The 19,782-nt window shown below is 40.7% G+C and overlaps 2 protein-coding genes across 2 annotated transcripts in view; one reads left to right on the plus strand and one right to left on the minus strand.

Annotated features, from left to right (window-relative positions):
- Positions 1 to 11,738, plus strand: part of axdnd1 (axonemal dynein light chain domain containing 1) — a 40,948-nt gene extending 29,210 nt beyond the window's left edge. The window contains exons 23-29 of the mRNA XM_007895534.1: positions 524 to 601; positions 1,994 to 2,086; positions 4,883 to 4,999; positions 6,069 to 6,197; positions 7,555 to 7,646; positions 7,856 to 7,998; positions 11,565 to 11,738. Of these exons, the coding sequence (XP_007893725.1) occupies positions 524 to 601; positions 1,994 to 2,086; positions 4,883 to 4,999; positions 6,069 to 6,197; positions 7,555 to 7,646; positions 7,856 to 7,998; positions 11,565 to 11,686 (774 nt within the window). The 3' untranslated portion in view covers positions 11,687 to 11,738. The remainder of the gene's footprint in view (positions 1 to 523; positions 602 to 1,993; positions 2,087 to 4,882; positions 5,000 to 6,068; positions 6,198 to 7,554; positions 7,647 to 7,855; positions 7,999 to 11,564) is intronic.
- A 626-nt stretch (positions 11,739 to 12,364) lies between these two features.
- Positions 12,365 to 17,618, minus strand: LOC103180065 (NPHS2 stomatin family member, podocin). The gene is made up of 8 exons (XM_007895683.2): positions 17,260 to 17,618; positions 16,605 to 16,708; positions 15,924 to 15,996; positions 14,935 to 15,017; positions 14,241 to 14,444; positions 13,864 to 13,919; positions 13,259 to 13,337; positions 12,365 to 12,839 (listed from the first exon to the last, which is right to left on the minus strand). The coding sequence occupies exons 1-8, from the start codon at positions 17,582 to 17,584 to the stop codon at positions 12,555 to 12,557; spliced, it is 1,209 nt and encodes a 402-aa protein (XP_007893874.2). The 5' UTR covers positions 17,585 to 17,618; the 3' UTR covers positions 12,365 to 12,554.
- Positions 17,619 to 19,782: the final 2,164 nt, after the last annotated feature.

Raw genomic sequence — 19,782 nt, forward strand, 5'->3', positions numbered from 1 at the left:
GAGGAGGAGGAGCTAGCACAAATGCAGACAGAATGGCCTCCTTCTGTGCTGTAAGCTTTCTATGATACTCCATCAAAACAATATGAGGTAATGTATTCAAATACTTAACAATGATCTTTTGGATGGGTTTGGCAGCCTCTGACATAGGCTGCCTCAATCTTGGGACACCCAATGCTGTGGGACTAGTTTCATGTACTTCTCGATTGAGATCAGTGTTTGAGAGGGAGGTCTGCAGCATGCAAATCTGAATCAATTCCATGCGTTAAATATCTATCGGTGTACTAAAGTGACATAATCACAAACCACAAAAATGTCTGTAGCCTGAACAATTTAGATTCTGTGAAGAAGACCAGCATTCTCATTGTATTTGCTTCCTTTCCTTTTCAGTCACTGTACAAGTTCAACATAATTATTGATCAATAGTTTCTGGGAAAGTTACTTGACCTTGCATATTCTTTACTTCATGTCCTGGCCACCAGCTTAAACCATGTTACTCTTTCCCATCACCTTCTTCTAATTGCAGAGGCTGGATTCGCTCAACAATCTTCCATCCAGAGAACCTGGAAATGTTGACATCACAATGGAAGTGGAATCTTCAGAGGTAGTGTCAGGCGACTAGTCCTGTTTGCTTTCACAAACTCTTTATATAGTATGTGTAAGATTGCTTGTAAGATTGTATATGATTTGCCAACCATCACTGAGGCAGCAATCTGTGGTACTGAGGTCTGTCTGCAACGCAAAGATTGCAGGCATTAGCATTGCACGTGTGATGGGACCCTGTTATGAATGCAAGACCCGTGCATTTCATCTGAGCAGTGGTCTGCTAAGAAGTACAAAAATTCCATACATTAAGTGGAGAGTGGTTGGTTATGTACAAGAAGTGAAGTTTGTACACTTTGGTACACATTGTGCACAATAAAACCCTTCTTTACTTTATTCCCTGACTCTCAGCTTGATGTTCATATTGATGTACAGTCATGAAGAATGTCCTTGTTGCTGTTTCTTCTGTATTATGTACCTCAGAACATTATTTAACATAACATAACATGTAGGAGCAGGAGTAGGCCATTCAGCCCTTTGAGCCTGCCCCGCCATTCAATCATGGCTGATCTTCTAATCTAACTCCAGCTAATAACTTGACCCTGCCTTATCCCCATATCCCTTAATCTCTTTTGCAATAAGAAATCTATCTATCTCAGTCTTGAATATGTTCAAGGACTGAGCGTCAACAGCCCTTTGTGGTAGTGAGTTCCATACATTCACCACCCTTTGAGTGAAGAAGTTCTTCCTCAACTCAGTGCGAAAGACTGGCCTCTGATTTTAAGGTTGTGACCCCTGGTTTTAGTTTCTCCAACCAGGGAAACAATCTCCCACTATCTACTAGAAAAATAGAGGGATTAGGGGATATGGGGATAGGGCAGGTAATCAGAGTTAGGTGAGAAGATCAGCCATGATCTTATTGAATGGCGGAGCAGGCACGAAGGGCCGAATGGCCTACTCCTGCTCCTAATTCTTATGTTCTTATGTTCTTATACTCTATCATGCCCTTTGATGATCTTATAGGTTTCTATAAGATCCCCTCTAATTCTTCTATATTCTAGAGAATATAGGCCCAAATTGGTCAGCCTATCCTCGTAACTCATCCCCTTCATCCCTGGTACTAACCTAGTAAATCTACGCTGCACCCCCTCCAAGGCAAGTACATCCTTCCTTAAATAAGGAGACCAAAACTGCACACAGTATTCCAGGTGTGGTCTCACCAGGGTCCTATGCAATTGTAGCAAGACTTCCCTACTCTTATACTCTAATCCTTTCATAATGAATGCTAACATACCGTTCGCCTTCCTAATTGTTGCTGCACTTGCAGACTAACCTTCTGTGATTGGTGTACAAGGACACCCAAGTCCCTCTGGACGCTATTTATTTGTCCATGCCAGTTATTGAGACTGCTGTGTTATTGTTGCTCCTTCTTCTGCCTCCCTTCATATCACAGGGGACAAGCATTACCAACCTTAGCTCACACGACCCACGAATCTTGGAGCTGTTGAAACCAGGGATACGTTCCTCTGTGGTTGCTAGTATGGAGGTAATGTAATGCAACGGACATTTTCTTGAGAAGGAGTTTTGAGGTTAGCATGCCATGTTGACAAGTTTCAGCCAAGTTTCAGCTGCACAGTGAAAACATTGCTGTAGTTAGCAAACTGCATGTTTGTTTTCAGTGAAAGCTCTAGGGTGTTGCATCCAGTATAATGACAAAAAATGTCAACAAAATAACTTGCGACAATACATGTTATTTCTGAACAACACTAAAATTGGCAACTGAAACGGTTACTCCCCCTCCACCCCGCTTGGATCCTAATCCATAACTGTTCAGCTCCTTGGGATGTTCTCCCAACATGAAAGACGCTTTACAAATGTAATTTTGTATTGTTACATAGTGGCAGGACACGGAAACAGTTCACTCGTCCCAACTACCCTGAATTTAGGGTTGGCGTTATGAATCCAGGCTAACTTCAGATAATGAAAGGGTGTAGTTATATGTAGTTATTTGTCGGTCAGCACATTTAATTCCACCATCCCCCTTCTTGGGGAGACGCAGAATTCTCCATCAACAATGGTATAAAATCCCAGCCAGCTGCAAGTCACATCACCCAATCAGAATTCAGTCATATTACTATAGTATATACTAATAAAGACAAAGTGTCTGTGTCTGCCAATAACGCAATAAGCGATTGATGTAGAGACATGATTTATACCTCATCGGAAAAGTATTGCATGGGGGAGTGTCATGTGCATATTATTTTTCAGATCTCCTATCTTTGATGAGCTATATTAAAAAAATATTAAAAAGTGCTTTAATTAAGCCCCCAAAAAGGTATGCATAGTATTCTGCAACAATAGTGACAGAGGAAAGTACACACCCTTTTAGAGAGATACATATACTAATATATTCTACAACAAATGTACAGCAGTTTTTTTGGGTTGTCATGGAAGTTAGAGTCCTCCCAACCAGGAATCCTCCCAATAGCAGATGTTCTTAATCTTAAGGGATAAACATACCTAAGTGAAGATCAAGCCTTTCAAGGACAAATAAAAATGCCAGCCAAAAAAGAGAAGGCCGATTAAATGAAACAAGAACAAAGAATACCATGGCTGGACTTGAATGCTGAAACGACTGCAACAACACAGCAAAATTAATTGCCCGCTCAAACAACAGCATGACTGGACTTTGACGCAGAAAGGCATGCAAGAACACAGAAAACTGAATTGCCCACTCAAAGAACAACATTGTACAAGATATAGCAGAGCTCAAAACCAAAGTTTTCCTGAACCTCAGTCATAACTACACAAATCATAAGTGGTTGTGTGAACGAGCAATCCTTACTCCAAAAAATGAGTCTGCCAGTGAGATCAGTTCCCAGCTACTCAATGACATCCCTGGCCAAGAAACTGTACAAGTCTGTAGATATTGTTCCTGACATTGAAAATGCTATCAACTACCTAACTGAGTTTTTAAACTCTTTGGCACCATCGGATATCCCGCCACACAAACTCATACTGAAGGTTGGATACTCATGCTGCTGAGGAATCTAAATACAGTGAAGCTATGCAATGGCACAAGGTTGGTGGTAAAGCGGTTGATGCCACATGTTAGAGAAGCAACTATTCTGATCGGTCAGTTCAAAGGGGAAGATGTATTCATTCCTCACATCCCACTGCTCCCAAGTGACTGCCTGTTTGAGTTCAAAAGGCTCCAACTCCTTGTTCGAATGTGCTTTGCCATGTCAATTAACAAGGCACAGGGGCAGAGCTTAAAGGTTGCTGGCCTGTTCTTGATTACACCCTGCTTTTCCCATTGACAATTTTATGTTGGATGCTCACGTGTGGGTTCATCCCAAAATGTGTACATAGTGGCCAAAGGAGTAAAAACTTCAAATGTTGTCTACACAAAAGCCTTGTAATAACTCGAGGACCTGCCAGATCACACAGTAAACCCCTTTGGTTAGCGTAGCTTTGATAGGAGTTTCTATCGTTTATGAGCTATGACCCTTTGATAGGATCTTCTATCGTTCATGAGCTATGACCCAAATAAGCTCAACGCACAAGTTTGGCAGTTTTGCTTAAAATGTACACACAGTGTTTATGACATGTTAAATGGTTTGTGAGTGGTATCACTGAAATCTACATTCCATATTGGATCCTTTGGTTGCAAGCGCAGCTGCAACTGGTACAGCTAGTAATTATTATATAATACAAAAGAGGATTAACCTCTTAACCTTTTGGATGTGTTGAATTGAAATTGCCTGGAAATGACACTGAAGACAATGTTCACTGTCTTATCAGTGAATACGTGAATAAGGGGGCCCTTATTATTTCTGTCAAACTGTCAAGCATACCATTTAAGGTATGATGCGCACTTCTCTCTTTTACTCTTTAATCCGCCCCCATCCTATTTGACATGCCAAGAAGTCATCCTGTAAGGAAATAAGATTGTGTGTTATTTTATTCAGCAGAAAAACTTGGCGGGAGATTAGGAAAAGGCTTAATGTTAAGATAAATAATTTAAAAAACCTTCAACCACAACAGTCGTAATAGTCCATTGTAATTAAATTAAATGCGAAGCCAAAATAAGTTGTGGTCCAACTACTTCAAATTTTGAAACCAAATGACAGATGTAGTGTCTGATGTCAGAGAATCTTGGCAAAGTATATTTTGCTGCTCTGTCCAAACAGTAAGGCTTCCTAGATTATTGTTTTTCCAAGACTTGTTTTTCCAAGGGCTGAGACTAGTGGGACTTGGTGATCAATTCGTGGTCAATTGTATCATGAATTTACTGTTGCAGATTTGTTTCAGTCACCATGATTTCTCCTCATCATTGCAGGATCCAAACCTTGAGCAATTTTTATCAGAGTTATCGGAGAAGGAATCCAATCAGCTAACTGAGATGTTAGTTGAGACTGCTGATGTTCTTCAGACTCAGATTTCTGAGATTGTAGAGGTACGGTAGAGCTAGAAATCCATTTCTTAGAGTGTATCTTTTATTCCAAGTTTATACGGCTGGAATACAAGCTTGTTTTCAGCAGTGAAGAGATTCGGCGATGCATGGTGGGTATTTTACATTCTGCTCAAAAAAAACTTACTAAGGCTGAGGAGAGCTCTCTGCACCCACTCCCAGCTCTGCTAAGTAATCTTATATGTTTTAAAGAGTGTTAATAAGATTGAAAAAAGACTTTTGAAGGGTCATGTTTCAAAGATATTGAATCAATTTGGATTCTGTGTATTTGCACTGCAGGGAGGATGAGTTGATATCAATTCATAAAAATAATAATAAATAATAAAATCAATTCACTTTACAACATTCTGTGAAGCGCTTTGAGACGTCTAGAAGACGTGAAAAGCACTATATCAAATGCAAGGATTATTATTATTATATCACGATGAAGGAAAGTGCTCAAAGTGGTTTCAGTAGCTGGGCTGCACCACACATTGCTTTTTAATCCCACATCTCCTACACAAAATTTCAACTGCGTCTTTATAATGAATTTCTTCAGAGTCAATTGGGGGAAACAACTGTGTTATTTGTTATTTAAATTATTATAAATCTGTAGGATAGAGCTTCCACCACTAGTCTGGCACATGGTACATCACAGGGCTACAGTAGATCAGATGATCTGAGTTGGATTCATGGGCAATACTGTTAACTCTCAGCCTTTCACTCTTTTAAGGTTAATAAAATGAGAGCTCCGTTTGAATGAGGCATGACTAGTAATGTCATTGCAAACCTTTGGTAACCCAAAGCAACATAGAAGTGCAGACATGTTCTAAATCCTGCTAGCCAAAGCCCTGAATGAAGAGTTTGGCATAAAATAGGCAAAGAACAGTTGCACAATAATCCACTCTCATGGGGTAGCAGAGGAGACAGAGTCTAAAGCAGTATTGCTTAGCTGGACACGCCATTACACACCAGGTCTACTGAAGACCAGAGATGAAATAGTGGTGGACATTATGGGATTGTATTATGGTCTGAACATTGTCAAGGGAATTGCTGAAGTATTGCTTCTATATAGGATGCTGGCCACTCTACTGAAGCAGCTTCGGGATCTTTTCAGCCCTCCGTGGACACTGTGAGGTACATAGGTCTTGATGATAACATCCATGCAAAGGATCTGACTGATGTTCTGGTGCCTGTTGTACAGGTAAGAATATGACTGACCATCATTATTCATGTCACAGACGGCAAATACAAGGCATTACAGGCATGGTGATCAAAACCTCAATGGGTAAATGTGTAATATAGAAGAAAGCTTTACAAACTAAGAACCTTGGAGATCTGATCTGACATGGGGCAGTTAGCTTTAGCATTGTGAGAGAGGGAGGGTCAGTTGACTAGAAATCCCACTTCGGGACCATTGCTCCTTAAACGGGCTCAGCTGTGATACACCCAGAGTCAACCAGCTCATCAAAACTCTCCAACATGTACAAAGAGCAGCAGCTTAATGTGTTACCTTAAGTGGAGTCCTGTAGCTCAGTGGTTAGAGCACACACCTCGCAAGTGAGAGACCTGGGTTTGATTCCTGTCAGGGTGTAATGTTGAGCAAGTTTCCTTACTCCACATGCCTCTGTTTACCTAGCAGTAAGTAGGAACCTGGTTGTTAGTCGATTGGCAGATCGCTTTTCTGGGGACAATAATCCCTTTAAAAAAATAATTTGGTCACTCAGTCCACGACTGTGTGTGGGACACTGCTATGTGCAATTGGCTACAGCGTTTTGCTCGCAAATATACAGACAATCCACTTTACAGTATATTCTGTGAAGTGCTTTGAGACGTCTAGAAGACATGATTATTACCTTCATTGGATCCATTATCTCAATATCAGTCATTGCTTTCAGAATTGGTGAGTCAGAGGGAGCAATTGAGCTTCCCCAACTCGCTATCATATTTGCACTCAGATGCCTGACAGACATTGAACTTGCAGATCAGGCTATTGGATTGCCAGTTGGTGAGATCCTAATATTATTATTAATTAATTTAATATTATTATAATAATATGAAATATTATTATTTATTATATCCCAGCTCCACTAACCAAATGATTGGGGAAAACTGGTATTCCAATATATTCAGCATATGTTAATATAACACAAGTCACACTGTTCACCAAATTGGAGAAGTTATTCAGAACAAGAAAGCATTGCAGATATGAGATTCTACGCTCCAGTGGAGAACATTGCACTTACAATACAAATTTACATTTATATCACGCCTTTCACAATAGGAGGACTTCCCAAGGTGCTGAACAGTCCAGGGCTTTCACCCAAGCTAGGGGTAGGACCAAAGGAGTGGGTTGGTAGGGTTTGAGATGGTGACAGAGGTAGGATGGCGCAAGACATTAGAGTGATTTAAAGGTTAAGACAAGGATTTTTGAACTTGATCCAGTGGAGATGGCTGAAGATGACGTGATAGGCTCGCTGAGCCTAGTGCAGAACATGAGCTGCAGACTTCTGGATACTTCCTGTATCAATTATTCACCTAATACAGTTGTTTGGCAACAGGGTGGAACCATGGTTGTCAGACCTGAAAATTCCAAATCAAAACACATATTCCAGTCACTGGCTGTTGTGGAAATCCTGCAGGGACAACTTCTGTGAGTACAGCAATTATTTCCCTCCCTCCTAGTCTCGTAGCCACATGAACTTACAGATGTATATTCAAGATTTGGAACGATCCTTTATGCTTACTATAAAGATCCTGAGTGCTTGGTCAGCTTTCTCAATGAACAGAAAGCCTCTTTAGTAACAATCTATGTCATCAAGTTTTATCTCATGAGCAATTTAGTTTGGCATTCTTTGGCAGGGAAGCGGAGAAGCGCGCACAGCTTGCAGAGCAGGGCATGCTTGGTCTGGATGAGCAGCTGCGATCCGCTTTGGAACAAATAAAGGATATGACAGTAGAGATAGAAAGCAAAGCTGAAACGCCATCGCCGACTTCTGAGCTGAGTGAGTGCATTTACAATCACAGACATTGCAGTTGCTTTCTTAACTATCGTTTGGTCGACTGTGCTATACCATGCTGTACAATGCCAGCGACCTCACATATCTGCTCTAATCACATTCCCCTCCCTTTCCACAAACTTTTTTAATATCTTCAATCACTCAGCTTCAATAATGAGTCTCACGTTAGTAATTAGTACTGCTTTGGCTATATCGTCTTCGTGGTTCTGGTCATAATCTTGAGTTTGTGTTCCTTTTGTTGCTGATCGCCAATTAGTAAAAAAAATAAACTGGTACATTTACCCTCTCAAACCATTTTAAAATTGTGAATATTTAAATTGTTTCACCTCTTTCCCTTTCTAATCCAGTGAATATAGACCCAGCTTTTTAAAGCTTTTCATCTTAATTATATCCTTTCATCCCTAATACCTTCCGAGCAAATCTACATTCCCCATAAACATCCCTATTAGTGATGTTCAAATGCCTTCTCCCTAGTGTTAATTTTGCCACTGTCATCAATTTTCAGCAGGAATGTAAGAAAGCATGGAATGAGAAAACGTTATTTCTTTGATCAAGCCTGTTCATTCTTCCCTATTCTGAACCCTGCTCTATCTGCTTAATCTGTCTTGTTCCAGTATTGATTGCCGTGCATTTATCAACTTTAAAATTTACCCATGTCTCTAAGTGATTAATTCACTTGCTTTCACTTTTGTGCCTTTAGTGGGCGTCGAGGTAGACGTCATTGGAGAGCGGATTGGTGCTGTAGACGCACTCTGATGTTCACACTTATGGATTCACAGTTGTAACTCAATCACTGCAAGCTAAAGAAGAGATAACCAATACAAATAGTTATATAACATTTCCAGTTAACTAACCAGAAATATGCTTTACCTCTTGTTGAGAATTTTGGTACAGTAACTGAAGAGCGGAGGATTGCTATCTTTGATCACCATTGACTCAAGTGGAAAGTCATTTTACCCTTCTAAAACATATAGTCTTCAGTCCATGCATCCTTTAGTACACTGTTGGTGTCTTTCTTGAGGAATCTCCTTTCTTCCACTTGAAATTGTGACTCAAGTAGCGACTTGGGGTGAGATCAATTTGCTCCAAATCTTAAACAGTCAAAATCTCTTTTTGCTTCATGCTATTTCCATTCTTGCATCAAAACTATGATCGAAATTTCCTAGTGACCTCTCAGACAATGCTGTTTTATGAATATTGATTTTAGATTTGTTCTCTGGGATTAAAAATCATATAAAACCTGATAAAATAATTCCCTGTCCACCTGGGAGTAGAGCACATAGATCATAATCGCCCACAAATCGTTCGCCCACAAATATACAGTCAATTCACTTTACAGTGTGTTCTGTGAAGCGCTTTGGGACGTCCTCCCGACGTGAAAAGCGCTATATCAAATGCAAGGATTATTATTTATTATTATTATTATAATGGTCAAGAAGCCGCCACCTCGAATTATCATAGTAGTTTTGTGTAATGTAATGGCAACATCATTGTGCTGACAAAGCAGATAAAGATAAATGACAGGGTAAATAAATACAACAACTTTGCCACCAAGCATTCAACATAATATCATTTTCATACAAAAATCTCCTTTGCAAGATTGCTTGTTCACAATTAATCCTGATATGCTGCACTTGTATATCGTGCACCCCTGATAGGTAGGACCTCTGGGAAGACAACCTTTTAACCAGTTTACTATCCTTTATTTTATAGCAAATTGTATGAGCTCCCAATGCAATTTGAATGCTTCAACAATAACAAATTCACATTACCAGAATAATTTCAATATAAGCATTCAGTTGTTCAGACCAATAACAAACCTAATCTACAAAATATTGCACCTGCTAAAGTTGATTTTGCATTTTACTATGTTTCTTGTCTACTAAAATAAATGTGGTAGTTTTCTTCAGTTCTGTGAACTCCTAGTTTGTGTGGTGACGTCCACCATTTGAAGGGAATTCGGATGTTTGAAATGAGACTCCGGAGAAATCCTGAATGTGAAATATTTTGCATGGGAAATTTCAGAAAGAACAGAGGTTGCTTTTCCAAACAGAAACAATCCCACTCCTTGAGGAAAAGATTTCCGCTTGGAGGAATTGTTGCTAGAATACGAAGCGTTTAAGAAATAGTAATGTGTGCAGCAGATGTCATACTGGTGGCAGCACTGAGATGAATGCAAAGCCACAAGGGAACCATGAAGTGTGCCTGTGTTGTTGCCAGTTAATTAGAGCAAATTATTGCAAGTTCTGGATGATGGACAAGAGAGGGAAGGCAGGTTCTATCAGGAAAATCTATCAGGAGATAAGGAACTTGAGAAGTTAGAAAAATTACAAGCAGGAACAGTGAAACCTAGGCTGAATAAGCAAAGGAAGAAATTGAAACCAAGGGACACAGACAATGGGATATAGTTACAAGTAAAAAGCTATAGCGAAGGAGGTTGAATCGTCTTTGGGTGGGGATCTTAGAGACACACGAACAGAACACAAAACCTAGACTGAATAAGCGAAGGAAGAAGTTGAAACCAACAGATGCAGGTAATGGAGTCTAGATGAAGAGGAAATGTCCAAATGCTCAGGGGAAGGAGACGTATTGCTAAACGATGTCCTTTGAGGGTGATGTGAGATGTGTCACTACAGGTTACAAACATGTTAACAATAGGAATGAAGACCTCATCAATATTCACTAACTTAGCACAAAATTAAAAAGGGTCTCATTTGGAAGGATGGTGGGCTACTGCAGAGGTTGAAATTCCACTTGGTCAGTTACATTTTTATATTAAAATGTAAGATTGCTCAGAATAGCAGAAAACTGGTTCTCCCAACTGAAATATTTTTTAAAAATTACACAATTTTGTGTAATCTTCGACTTTAGGATGAATGTAGTTAGAGGCTAAAGACAAAGTGGAATTGAGCCTTTGATGCATTTTGATGTTTGATCTATGTTTGATTTGAGGCACTACCCCATGTGAAGTGCTCTCAATGAAAGTAAGTTGTATTGTTGTTGTCAACAAATTAGGGTAAAAGAACTCCTAATGAATCTAAGCTATATATCCCGTCCTGACAACTTGAATTCTACATTGCAATCGTTAACTTCTAAAATCAATGAACTTCCAATGACCCATTTGATCCTGATAACACATCATCGATATCCCAGTTTTCTTTTCTGCAGAAGTAAGGTAACCTAAATATATACCCTCTACCAAACAATAAAAGTTATAATAATTCAACGATTGCAGAGACCTTTTTCATATCCACTTTCATGCGAAGCAACAAATCATTATTTCAATACATTATAAGAAAGAATTCAGTATTTGTACTTTCAGTGCACAACAAACCTTTATTACAACATGGCTACTCTCTACATTTTATTTGTTTACCTTGTTAATGTGGCCTTCAAAAGCTTGGGTTTCCAAGCATGCATTTTAAGCTTCACAGGAAACAGGTTTATCCAATGTTTTGTCACACTTGATGCATGGGCAGTTGGAAATCTTGCCTTTCGACCAATATTCTGACAATATGTTTGACATCAAGTTTATTTCCCTTTTCTTCTAGGTGTTGAGGTGCCCACAGCGGAGAGCTCTAAGCAATTAAAGTCAAGCGTAAAGATGAGTCGTTCAAAATCTAAGACTACCAAACCTGCTAAACAAGTACTCAAGACTTTGAAAAAACCATAGCTGTCACTTGACTTCATACTGTGTCTTTAGCAATAAAGAGTCTTTGACTTGTTTGCATTGTTTGAAAGCCTTTGCAACATAACACCAGACTTCCTGAGTTCAATGTTTCAAATGAAGATGCGTGTCAGAAGTGGGTATCTGTGCTAACAGCTTGGCATGATCAGGGAGGAAGCATTGAAGCTAGTTGGCACTCATCACTCCAAAATAATTTTTAAAAAAACCTTTCAAAGTAAGTAATTTTTTTCCTGCCACCTGTGCATTTAAGGATTTAAGTTTCTTTGGAGGTTTTCATTGGGGTTGAAAATGCACTACTCACAATGTAGTTACAAATAGTAAAGACTTGGAGTTGCAAATAGTAAAGACTGCCAGTAACCAGATGTGTGTCTTAACCTACGGAAAGCCTGTTGCAAAATTGTATCATAGGCTCTTACTGCAAGGAAAGGTGTGGTCTCTGAGTCAGAAGGTTATGGTTTCAAATCCCACGTCAGGAGCTGAACTCGCATAGTCTTAAATTGACAATCCAATGTTGTGCTGAGAGTGTGCTGCATTGATGGAGGTGCCAACCTTTGAATGAGACTAAACTGTTCAGGTAGACGTAGCACGATTCAAAAAGAAAAGGATTTATACTGGTGTCCTGGCCAACAATCCCCCAAATAAAATTGGTCATTCACTCCATGGCTGTTTCTGGTACATTGCTGTGCGCAATTGTGCTGCTGCATTTCCCTACAAATCCGCAATCACTCCACTACACAGTAATTGCTGTGAAGCGCTTTGAGATGTCCTTCTTGACGTGATAAGGGTCGATACAAAATTAAGGAATATTATTATCATAGCTTTTGTCTTATCGGGTACTGCTTTGGTCCAGATGCTACAACATTTGAGAGTCGGTTTTTGTTTCTTTGTTCTGAGGCTCTGCAGGTCTCTGTACATCTGCTGCTGCACCACTGGCCGCTAAAGGTTTATGGGGAGAGGAGGACAAGATGTTAAAGAGATCAAAGGGCAGTGGCAAGATGACGGTGGGTGATTTTTCAGTGGAGAGGTTGTGAAGTGTGTGAAGGTAACGGAGCTGAACAGCAGCTGGAGATACAGACAGAATGTCTGCCGCGGTCTTCAGTGCTTCTGAGGCCTGCTTCTCTCCTTCTGCTGCGATCACCTGAGATTTATTGGAAAAGATGGCAAAGTTAGATTCGCACAAATGAATTTTATTTCCAATGTAAAAGTCCTTAACTCTTACACTTTTGTATCTAGGCTGACAATCAGAACCAAGGTATCTGTTGTTCTGGTGGATGTTACGTGTTCTATTTGTCTAATCAAAAGGAGTCTGTACTATATCCAGGACAAGAAGCTGACTGAGAAACAATGACTAGGAACCAGCCAGTATGTAGGTAACTTCCATTGCAGCCTTTAGAATTAGGTGGCAATTTGGTAAAATGCACCCAAGCTTCAATTTCTGGTTTAAAAATGTTCTACTGTATCTATCTCTGTTCATAGATTGAAAAGGACAATCTGATGAGTTGCCTTCATGCTATTGGCTTGGCTGTGGAGCTTTTGCAGATGGTTTGGCTCCCATACCTTGACTTTGGCTTGTCTATTTGCCTCTGCTTCCACTGCTAGTGAGTGCTGGAGTTCCGCTGGTAGACGGATATCCTTGCTGTAACCAGAGATACATATTCATCAGAAGCCTGACTTTATCAACCATTCAAATAATCTTAAATCCAGGCTTCTACACCTTTCTTAGCCTCAGAGGCAATATTGCCTGCTGTGTTTGCTTACAAATGCACAGTCACTATACTGCAGTAAAATCGTTTGATGTGTTTTGCGATTTTTCTACGATTCAAGGTGCAATATCAAATGCAGCATTCTTCTTCTTGATTCAAAGCCCTCTTGATGCCCAAGATCAAGAATTGGATGGCAATTATCACTGTTATCAGTAAGGGATTGATAAACAAGATGTTTTTAACGTCAAAAGCAGCATCACTATGAACAAAAATGTGTACATTTAGTAAATGAATTAAAAGTTATTGCAGGACTACTACTGGGCTACCTTTAGTTACAAATATCAGTTCAATTGACACATTGAAGTATTTGTGAAATGTTTCTGTGGTAAGATTTCCCCCTGCCTCTTTAAGGGTTCCAAGTAGTAAAACCCCTTCTTAATTGCACTGGATGTTACTTACATTTCAGCCTGTTCCACCTTAATTCCCCAGTGACAGGTTGTTGCATCCAATGCCACCTACAGAAAAAACATGGGATTAGGCATATCAGGAGGAGGCAGAAATTGCAACATGCCCAAAGGATTTTAGGTCATGTACAAATAAAGGATATTGACTTCTTTTGAGTTGAGTTTTTGGCCGATATGATAACTATCACCAATTTTGACCCTAATAAAATTTGGATCTGTTAAAGTGCCTCAATTGATCATTTAACAGCTATCTGTCTTCTCAGCTATCTGCTCTTTCATTTGAAGGAGGATCTTTGGAAGTGCTCGTGGAATGGTACAATGCAAACCATGTAACTCCTACATCTGGAGTTCAAACATTTTTATGGTTCCCACCTTAATCTCATCACCAATATGTCTCCTTTGAAGGAGAATTTCACTGAATTTCCAATGTGCCAAGATTCGTTTAATGTTGGTTTGTGTCAGCAGTGAGACAGCACTAGAGGGGTTGACCACGCTCGTGAGCGAGAGTGAGGCATTCTCCGTCCGATAATAGCAGATAGCATTCACCTCTGCGGTCACCATGTCTTTGGAGACCACCTGTAAAATAAAGATCAGCACTGAGTTACCGGGACAATTTCACATTAGTGACCAAGAATTTAAACACCAACAGCCCAGAAACCACTTCCATTCATTGTCCTGCAGAAGGGTTCAGTTTTGCAATGTTTCTTAAAGGGATTTCTCTCGTTAAGAATCCCAGCATGGGCGAGTTGGGCCAAATGGTCTGTCTCCTTCTGTCAGCCAACACTACCCCTCCCCCACCCAACCACAATTGTCAAGCTCTTTGGGACATCTCCCAATATGAAAGGCACTGTATAAGGGCAGATTGTATTGTTTCCATCCTGCATCATTCCATCGAATGTAATCGGAAATAAACCACTCATGGCAACTCAGCTGCAGAAAGTACCACCAGTTAACTAGCCCATTAGACAATGCCAATGATTAAAAAATCTTCCAGGACTTGATAAGATAGTAGAACAGGTTCAAAGGGCCAAATAAACCTTCCTCCTGCCTCTAAGCTGTCACTTACTTCATGAAATGGGATTTCAAAGGTCTTGACACGAAGGTCCACCTTGCGGTAAGTGTCCAGACATGGCAAGAGGAAGAAAAGACCTGGAATGAGAATTAAATTCAAAAAAGCTTTCAAGCGTTTTTTTCAAAAAAGAATTCACTGTTCTTATGTGTCCTCTCTTCAGTCCACACTTCCAAATTCCTCAAAGGTAATACATAAAAAATATAGTGTCAGAAGAAGTGCAGAGAAAAATAAGACAACTGATCCCAAGAGTCAAGGGATGAAAGTCTGGAAAAAGGGGAGAACTTTATCATAGTATGTTGGTCCTGGCCAACAATCCACCAGATAAATTGGTTATTCAATTCATGCTGATTATGGGATATTGACTGGAATGCCTTCCTGTAAATACAGTCCTTATACTTGCATATATTTTAGCTGTGAAGCATTTCTCAAAGTTACATCAGTTGCAAAGGTTATCAGCAGTATTATTACTTGAATGTGTCCATATGAGGTTCTTATAATTCAGAAAGTAGAACCAGATCTAAAGTGAAACATAAGGAGTCCTGTAGCGTAATGGAGTCCCATAGCGTAAATTAAATTGAATTAATAGTTCTGTAGCGTTTTGGATTGCGAGCTCGGCTTGCAATGCTAGAGGGGGTGTTGCATTGTTGGTGTTGCTATCCTTCGGATGAGATGTTAAACTAAGGTTGCATCTGCCTGTTCAGGTGGATGTTAAAGATCCCATGGCACTATTTGAAAAGGGAGGGGAGTTTCTGCCATGGTCCTAGACAACAAAACTAATAAAATTGCTCGCGCGCTCCATGGCTGTTTGTGGAACTCTGCTGTGTGCAACTGATTGCCACATTTTGCTCACAAAATACACAGTCAATCCACTTTACAGGATATCCTGTGAAGAGCTACGACATGAAAGGCGCCATATCAAATGCAAGGATTATTATTATGATTATTATAATTATCTACAGTGATCTGAATGCACAGTGATGTACCTGGTCCTCTGGCTCTCCCTGGCAGCAGGCGACCCAGTCTGAATATCACAGCACGCTCATATTCCTGGACTATCTACACCACAACAGAGAGAGAACAATTGTTACTCTGGTGGATACTGTTGCCAGATGTGTTTGTCGATTCCCAGGACCTGGAAGAGCAGACCAGTCACTGGGAGCAGGGAGTCTTCTGTCTCAGCTCCTGTTAACCTTGGAAGCCCTAGCCCTGGCGGATAGGATAATCCTAGCTGGACAAGCAGTGGGAAAGCTTGCCAGACAGTGCTCTCAATAAGCAGGATCATGCAGACAATCAAATTGCTCGAGTGGTCGTGATGCAAAGAATCAGGTCTGCGTCGTTCTTTGACAATTTGGGTCTCGGATTTGGGTGGGGAGATGTGTTGCCTGCAGTGGGGTGGGCAACCCAACCCAAGTTTCAGTTTGAGGAACTTGATTTGGTTTAATTCAGCTTTCTGGAGGGGTGGGGAGCAACCTCGCTCATCAAAAAAAAATTCTGCAACCTCCTCCAGCCCCATTCTAGCTCCTGTCTAGTAATATCACCCCCTCCTCACCCCACCACCCTCCACTATTCCACAAACTTGGGCCTGTTGCACTACTCTTGGCCCCTCCACTCTACCAGCGTTCCTAGACATGATGCCCCCATCCCTTTGCAAACAAGATGCTTACCTTAATGCAGAACCAGATAGAGACCGGGAATGAGACAAGGAGCAGCAGCACACAGAGGAGCATCAGGAGCCACTCACAGATGCCTGGGCTTCTTTGCTTGAAACCTGATTAAATAGCATATTGGTTAGAGTACTCGCCACGCAATGAGAAGGCACAGGTTTGATTCCCAGGTGGTGTGAAACCTTAGGCAAGTTTCCTTACTCCACACGCTTATGTTTACCTATTGTAAGTAGCAACCCAATTGCTAGTCAATTGGCGAATTGATTTCTGGGGGTAATAATCCTTTCAAAAAATACACAGTCAATTCACTTTATAGTATATTCTGTGAAGCGATCACTCAATCCATGACTGTTTGTGGGACACTGCTGTTCACAATTGGCTGCCGTGGTTCACCAATAAAATCTACAGTTAATTTACTTTACAGTATATTCTGTGAAGTAATTGGAGATGTCTGATAACATGCTGCATCAAATGCAAGGATTATTATAATTATTATATAGCGCATCGGACTATTGGACTGTTATAGTGCGATAGTGAAGCGATTTGAAACGTCTTGAAGACACAATAAGGCGCTATATCAAATGCAAGGATTATTATATTATTATTATAAAGTAAAAATGTATGTAATTCCCCACACCCACACGCTTGTTCTTACCTTCCTCATGTGTCTCGATTTCCATAAGAGCTGCTTGTTCGTCGTCCGAGCTGAGCACATGATCCACGTCCACCACAGTGGACCTTGTCACGGGCTCAGCGGCTCCGAGCAAGTTCTTAGCCTGGCTGTCTGCGTTACCCTGAGGCTTCTGCATCACCTTTCTTTCCTCCCGCACAGTCTTCCCCTCCTTTGCCCTGAGACTCCGTCCTCTCCTGGGTCTCAACCCCCTGTTCCGTGCATTGCCTTCCTTGACCAACGAACTTTTGCTTTTCCTTTGTGAAACCCTTAAGGGGTGAGACAAGCTCCTGGAGTTTCTCTCCATCATTTCTACAGCACGACAGATTCCAACAGCTGAGAGCTTGCCCACCGACCAAATGAAAACCAACCCTTGTTATTTATCTTTCGGGCTCTGCTGCATACCTCTACTCATCCTTCCAGATCTGGTAAGATGCCAAGAGCCACTATTGATTAAGATGAGTGTTTTCCTTTGGTTTGAAAGAAAACAGCCTCCCTTCCTGTTGTTGTTAATTAAAGTCACTGGCTCAAGATGCTGGAATGGGAAACTAATAATCTTTACTCCCAAAAGAGCTTCACGGGATATAATAATAGTAATAATAATAATCCTTGCAGTTGATATAGCGCTTTTCATGACTTCTAGACGTCTCAAAGCGCTTCACAGAATAGACTAAAGTGAATTGACCGTATATTTGTGGGTGAAACGCGGCAGCCAATTGCGCACAGCAGTGTCCCACAAACAGTCGTGGATTGAAAATGATCAATTTATTATTGTTTTGTTTTGGAGGGATTATAATTACTTGTTAACTAGCAAGTTATACTATAAAGTGTGGTCACTGTGTGTTTCATGAACAAATGTAGAAGCCAATTTGTGCATAGCAAACAGCCATTTTATTTGGGGGATTGTTGGCCAGGACACAGAGAGAATCTTCCTTCTCTTTTTGAATTGTGCCATGGATTGTTAACATCCACCTGAACAAGCAGACGGGACATCTGAAGGATGACATCTTCGACAATGCAGCACCCCACCCCCCCCAGCGCTATATCGGAGTGTCATCTTAGACTATATGAGTTCCAATTCCTGACATAGAGCTTGAACCCACAACCTTCTGACTCAGAGGCTAGAATGCTACCACTGAGCCAGAATGGCACAAAATGTTCCATTCAGTGTTTCCCTCATCACCTTTGACCACTGTGTGGCAATATCTGTGCAGCAGGCATGACTGGTATTTGAGGGAAACATTCCCAAGTATCTTGGCCACAAAAATGAGGTGGATTGTTTGATGGACACAGTGTAATTTAGTGGTGAAGGACGCTTTAATAAGTCGGACAGATGACCTGTGGTCTTTTGTGAAATGAGTCTCCCTAGCATCCAATGTTTGACGCACGGCGCTTTAATTAACAGGCCACAGTACATACAAAAGCTAATTGAGAAAAGGAGAACATTTAAGGCAGACTGGATGGTGCAAAGTTTATAATAGTCTGCATTTGTTGTAATAAATTTGTTTCCCCCACAAAATACTTTACAGTGAATTCACTTTACAATATATTCTGTGAAGCATGTTAAGACATGGTAAGGTGCTGTATCAAATGCAAGGTTTATTATAGTACCTATAATGTCAGGAACATCTCAAAGCACTTCACAAACCTGCAACTTGCGGTGACTGTGTAAATTATAGTCGAATGCGGCAGGCAATTTGCACACAGCAAAATCTCACAAACCAGCCACAAAGCGAATAACCAATTTCGCCCCGAGGATAGTTGCCCACGACACCAGGAAAGAGAGACTCCCTTCTCTTTTCAAATAGCGCGTGGCATCTTTAGAGTCATCCTCAGGGGTATCAAACTTATCTGGCTATTTTGCCCCGCTCCCTGGACTTCCACTCTCAGAGGCCCTCCAATTCGTTCCCTCCCTCCCCTTTTTCGTCAAGACCTAACTTTATGATCGCGCTTTCAGTCATCTTCCCGGGTGGGATGAAACCTTAGGCAAGTTTTCTTACTCCACACGCCTTTGTTTACCTAGCAGTAAGTAGGAACCCAGTTTTTAGTCAGCTGTTGGATCGCTTTTGTGGGGTAAATAATCCCTTTAAAAATTAAGAAAAAATAAATAAATTTGGTAACTCAATACACTACCATGTGCAATTGGCTCCTGCATTTCTTCCACAAAATACACCGTCGATCTGTGAAGCGCTTTGAGATGTCTCAAAGAGGTGATAAGATACTATATCAAATGCAAGTATTATTATTATTAATAACTTTTTCCTTCCCCAACCCACCTTCCTTGGCTCCCAACCCCAGCTCGGGTGCCCAGCCAGCAGTGTCGAGAGCTTTGAGACTGTGAAAAAGTCTGTAGCTTTTATTTTTCTGGAAGGAAAACTCAAAAGTATTACGTCCACCACAGTGAGTTCACATGTTTGGCCTGGGACATGACCCCACAAAAAACTTCTGACTCTGAGTGGAACCAAGCTATTCGACTGAAAGTGAAAGAATATGTCATAGTCAAGCAAT

The sequence above is a fragment of the Callorhinchus milii genome, unplaced genomic scaffold (assembly GCF_018977255.1).
Source record: "Callorhinchus milii isolate IMCB2004 unplaced genomic scaffold, IMCB_Cmil_1.0 Scaffold5, whole genome shotgun sequence".
Lineage (NCBI taxonomy): Eukaryota > Metazoa > Chordata > Chondrichthyes > Chimaeriformes > Callorhinchidae > Callorhinchus > Callorhinchus milii.

Coding starts and splice junctions, on each gene's coding strand:
- LOC103180065 (XM_007895683.2), bottom strand. CDS start 17,584: ATGATGGAGAGAAACTCCAGGAGCTTGTCTCACCCCTTAAGGGTTTCA. Junction 15,997..16,604: donor CTATCTGGTTCTGCATTAAG/GTAAGCATCTTG, acceptor GTTGTGGTGTAG/ATAGTCCAGGAATATGAGCG. Junction 14,445..14,934: donor TTGAAATCCCATTTCATGAA/GTAAGTGACAGC, acceptor TTTATTTTACAG/GTGGTCTCCAAAGACATGGT.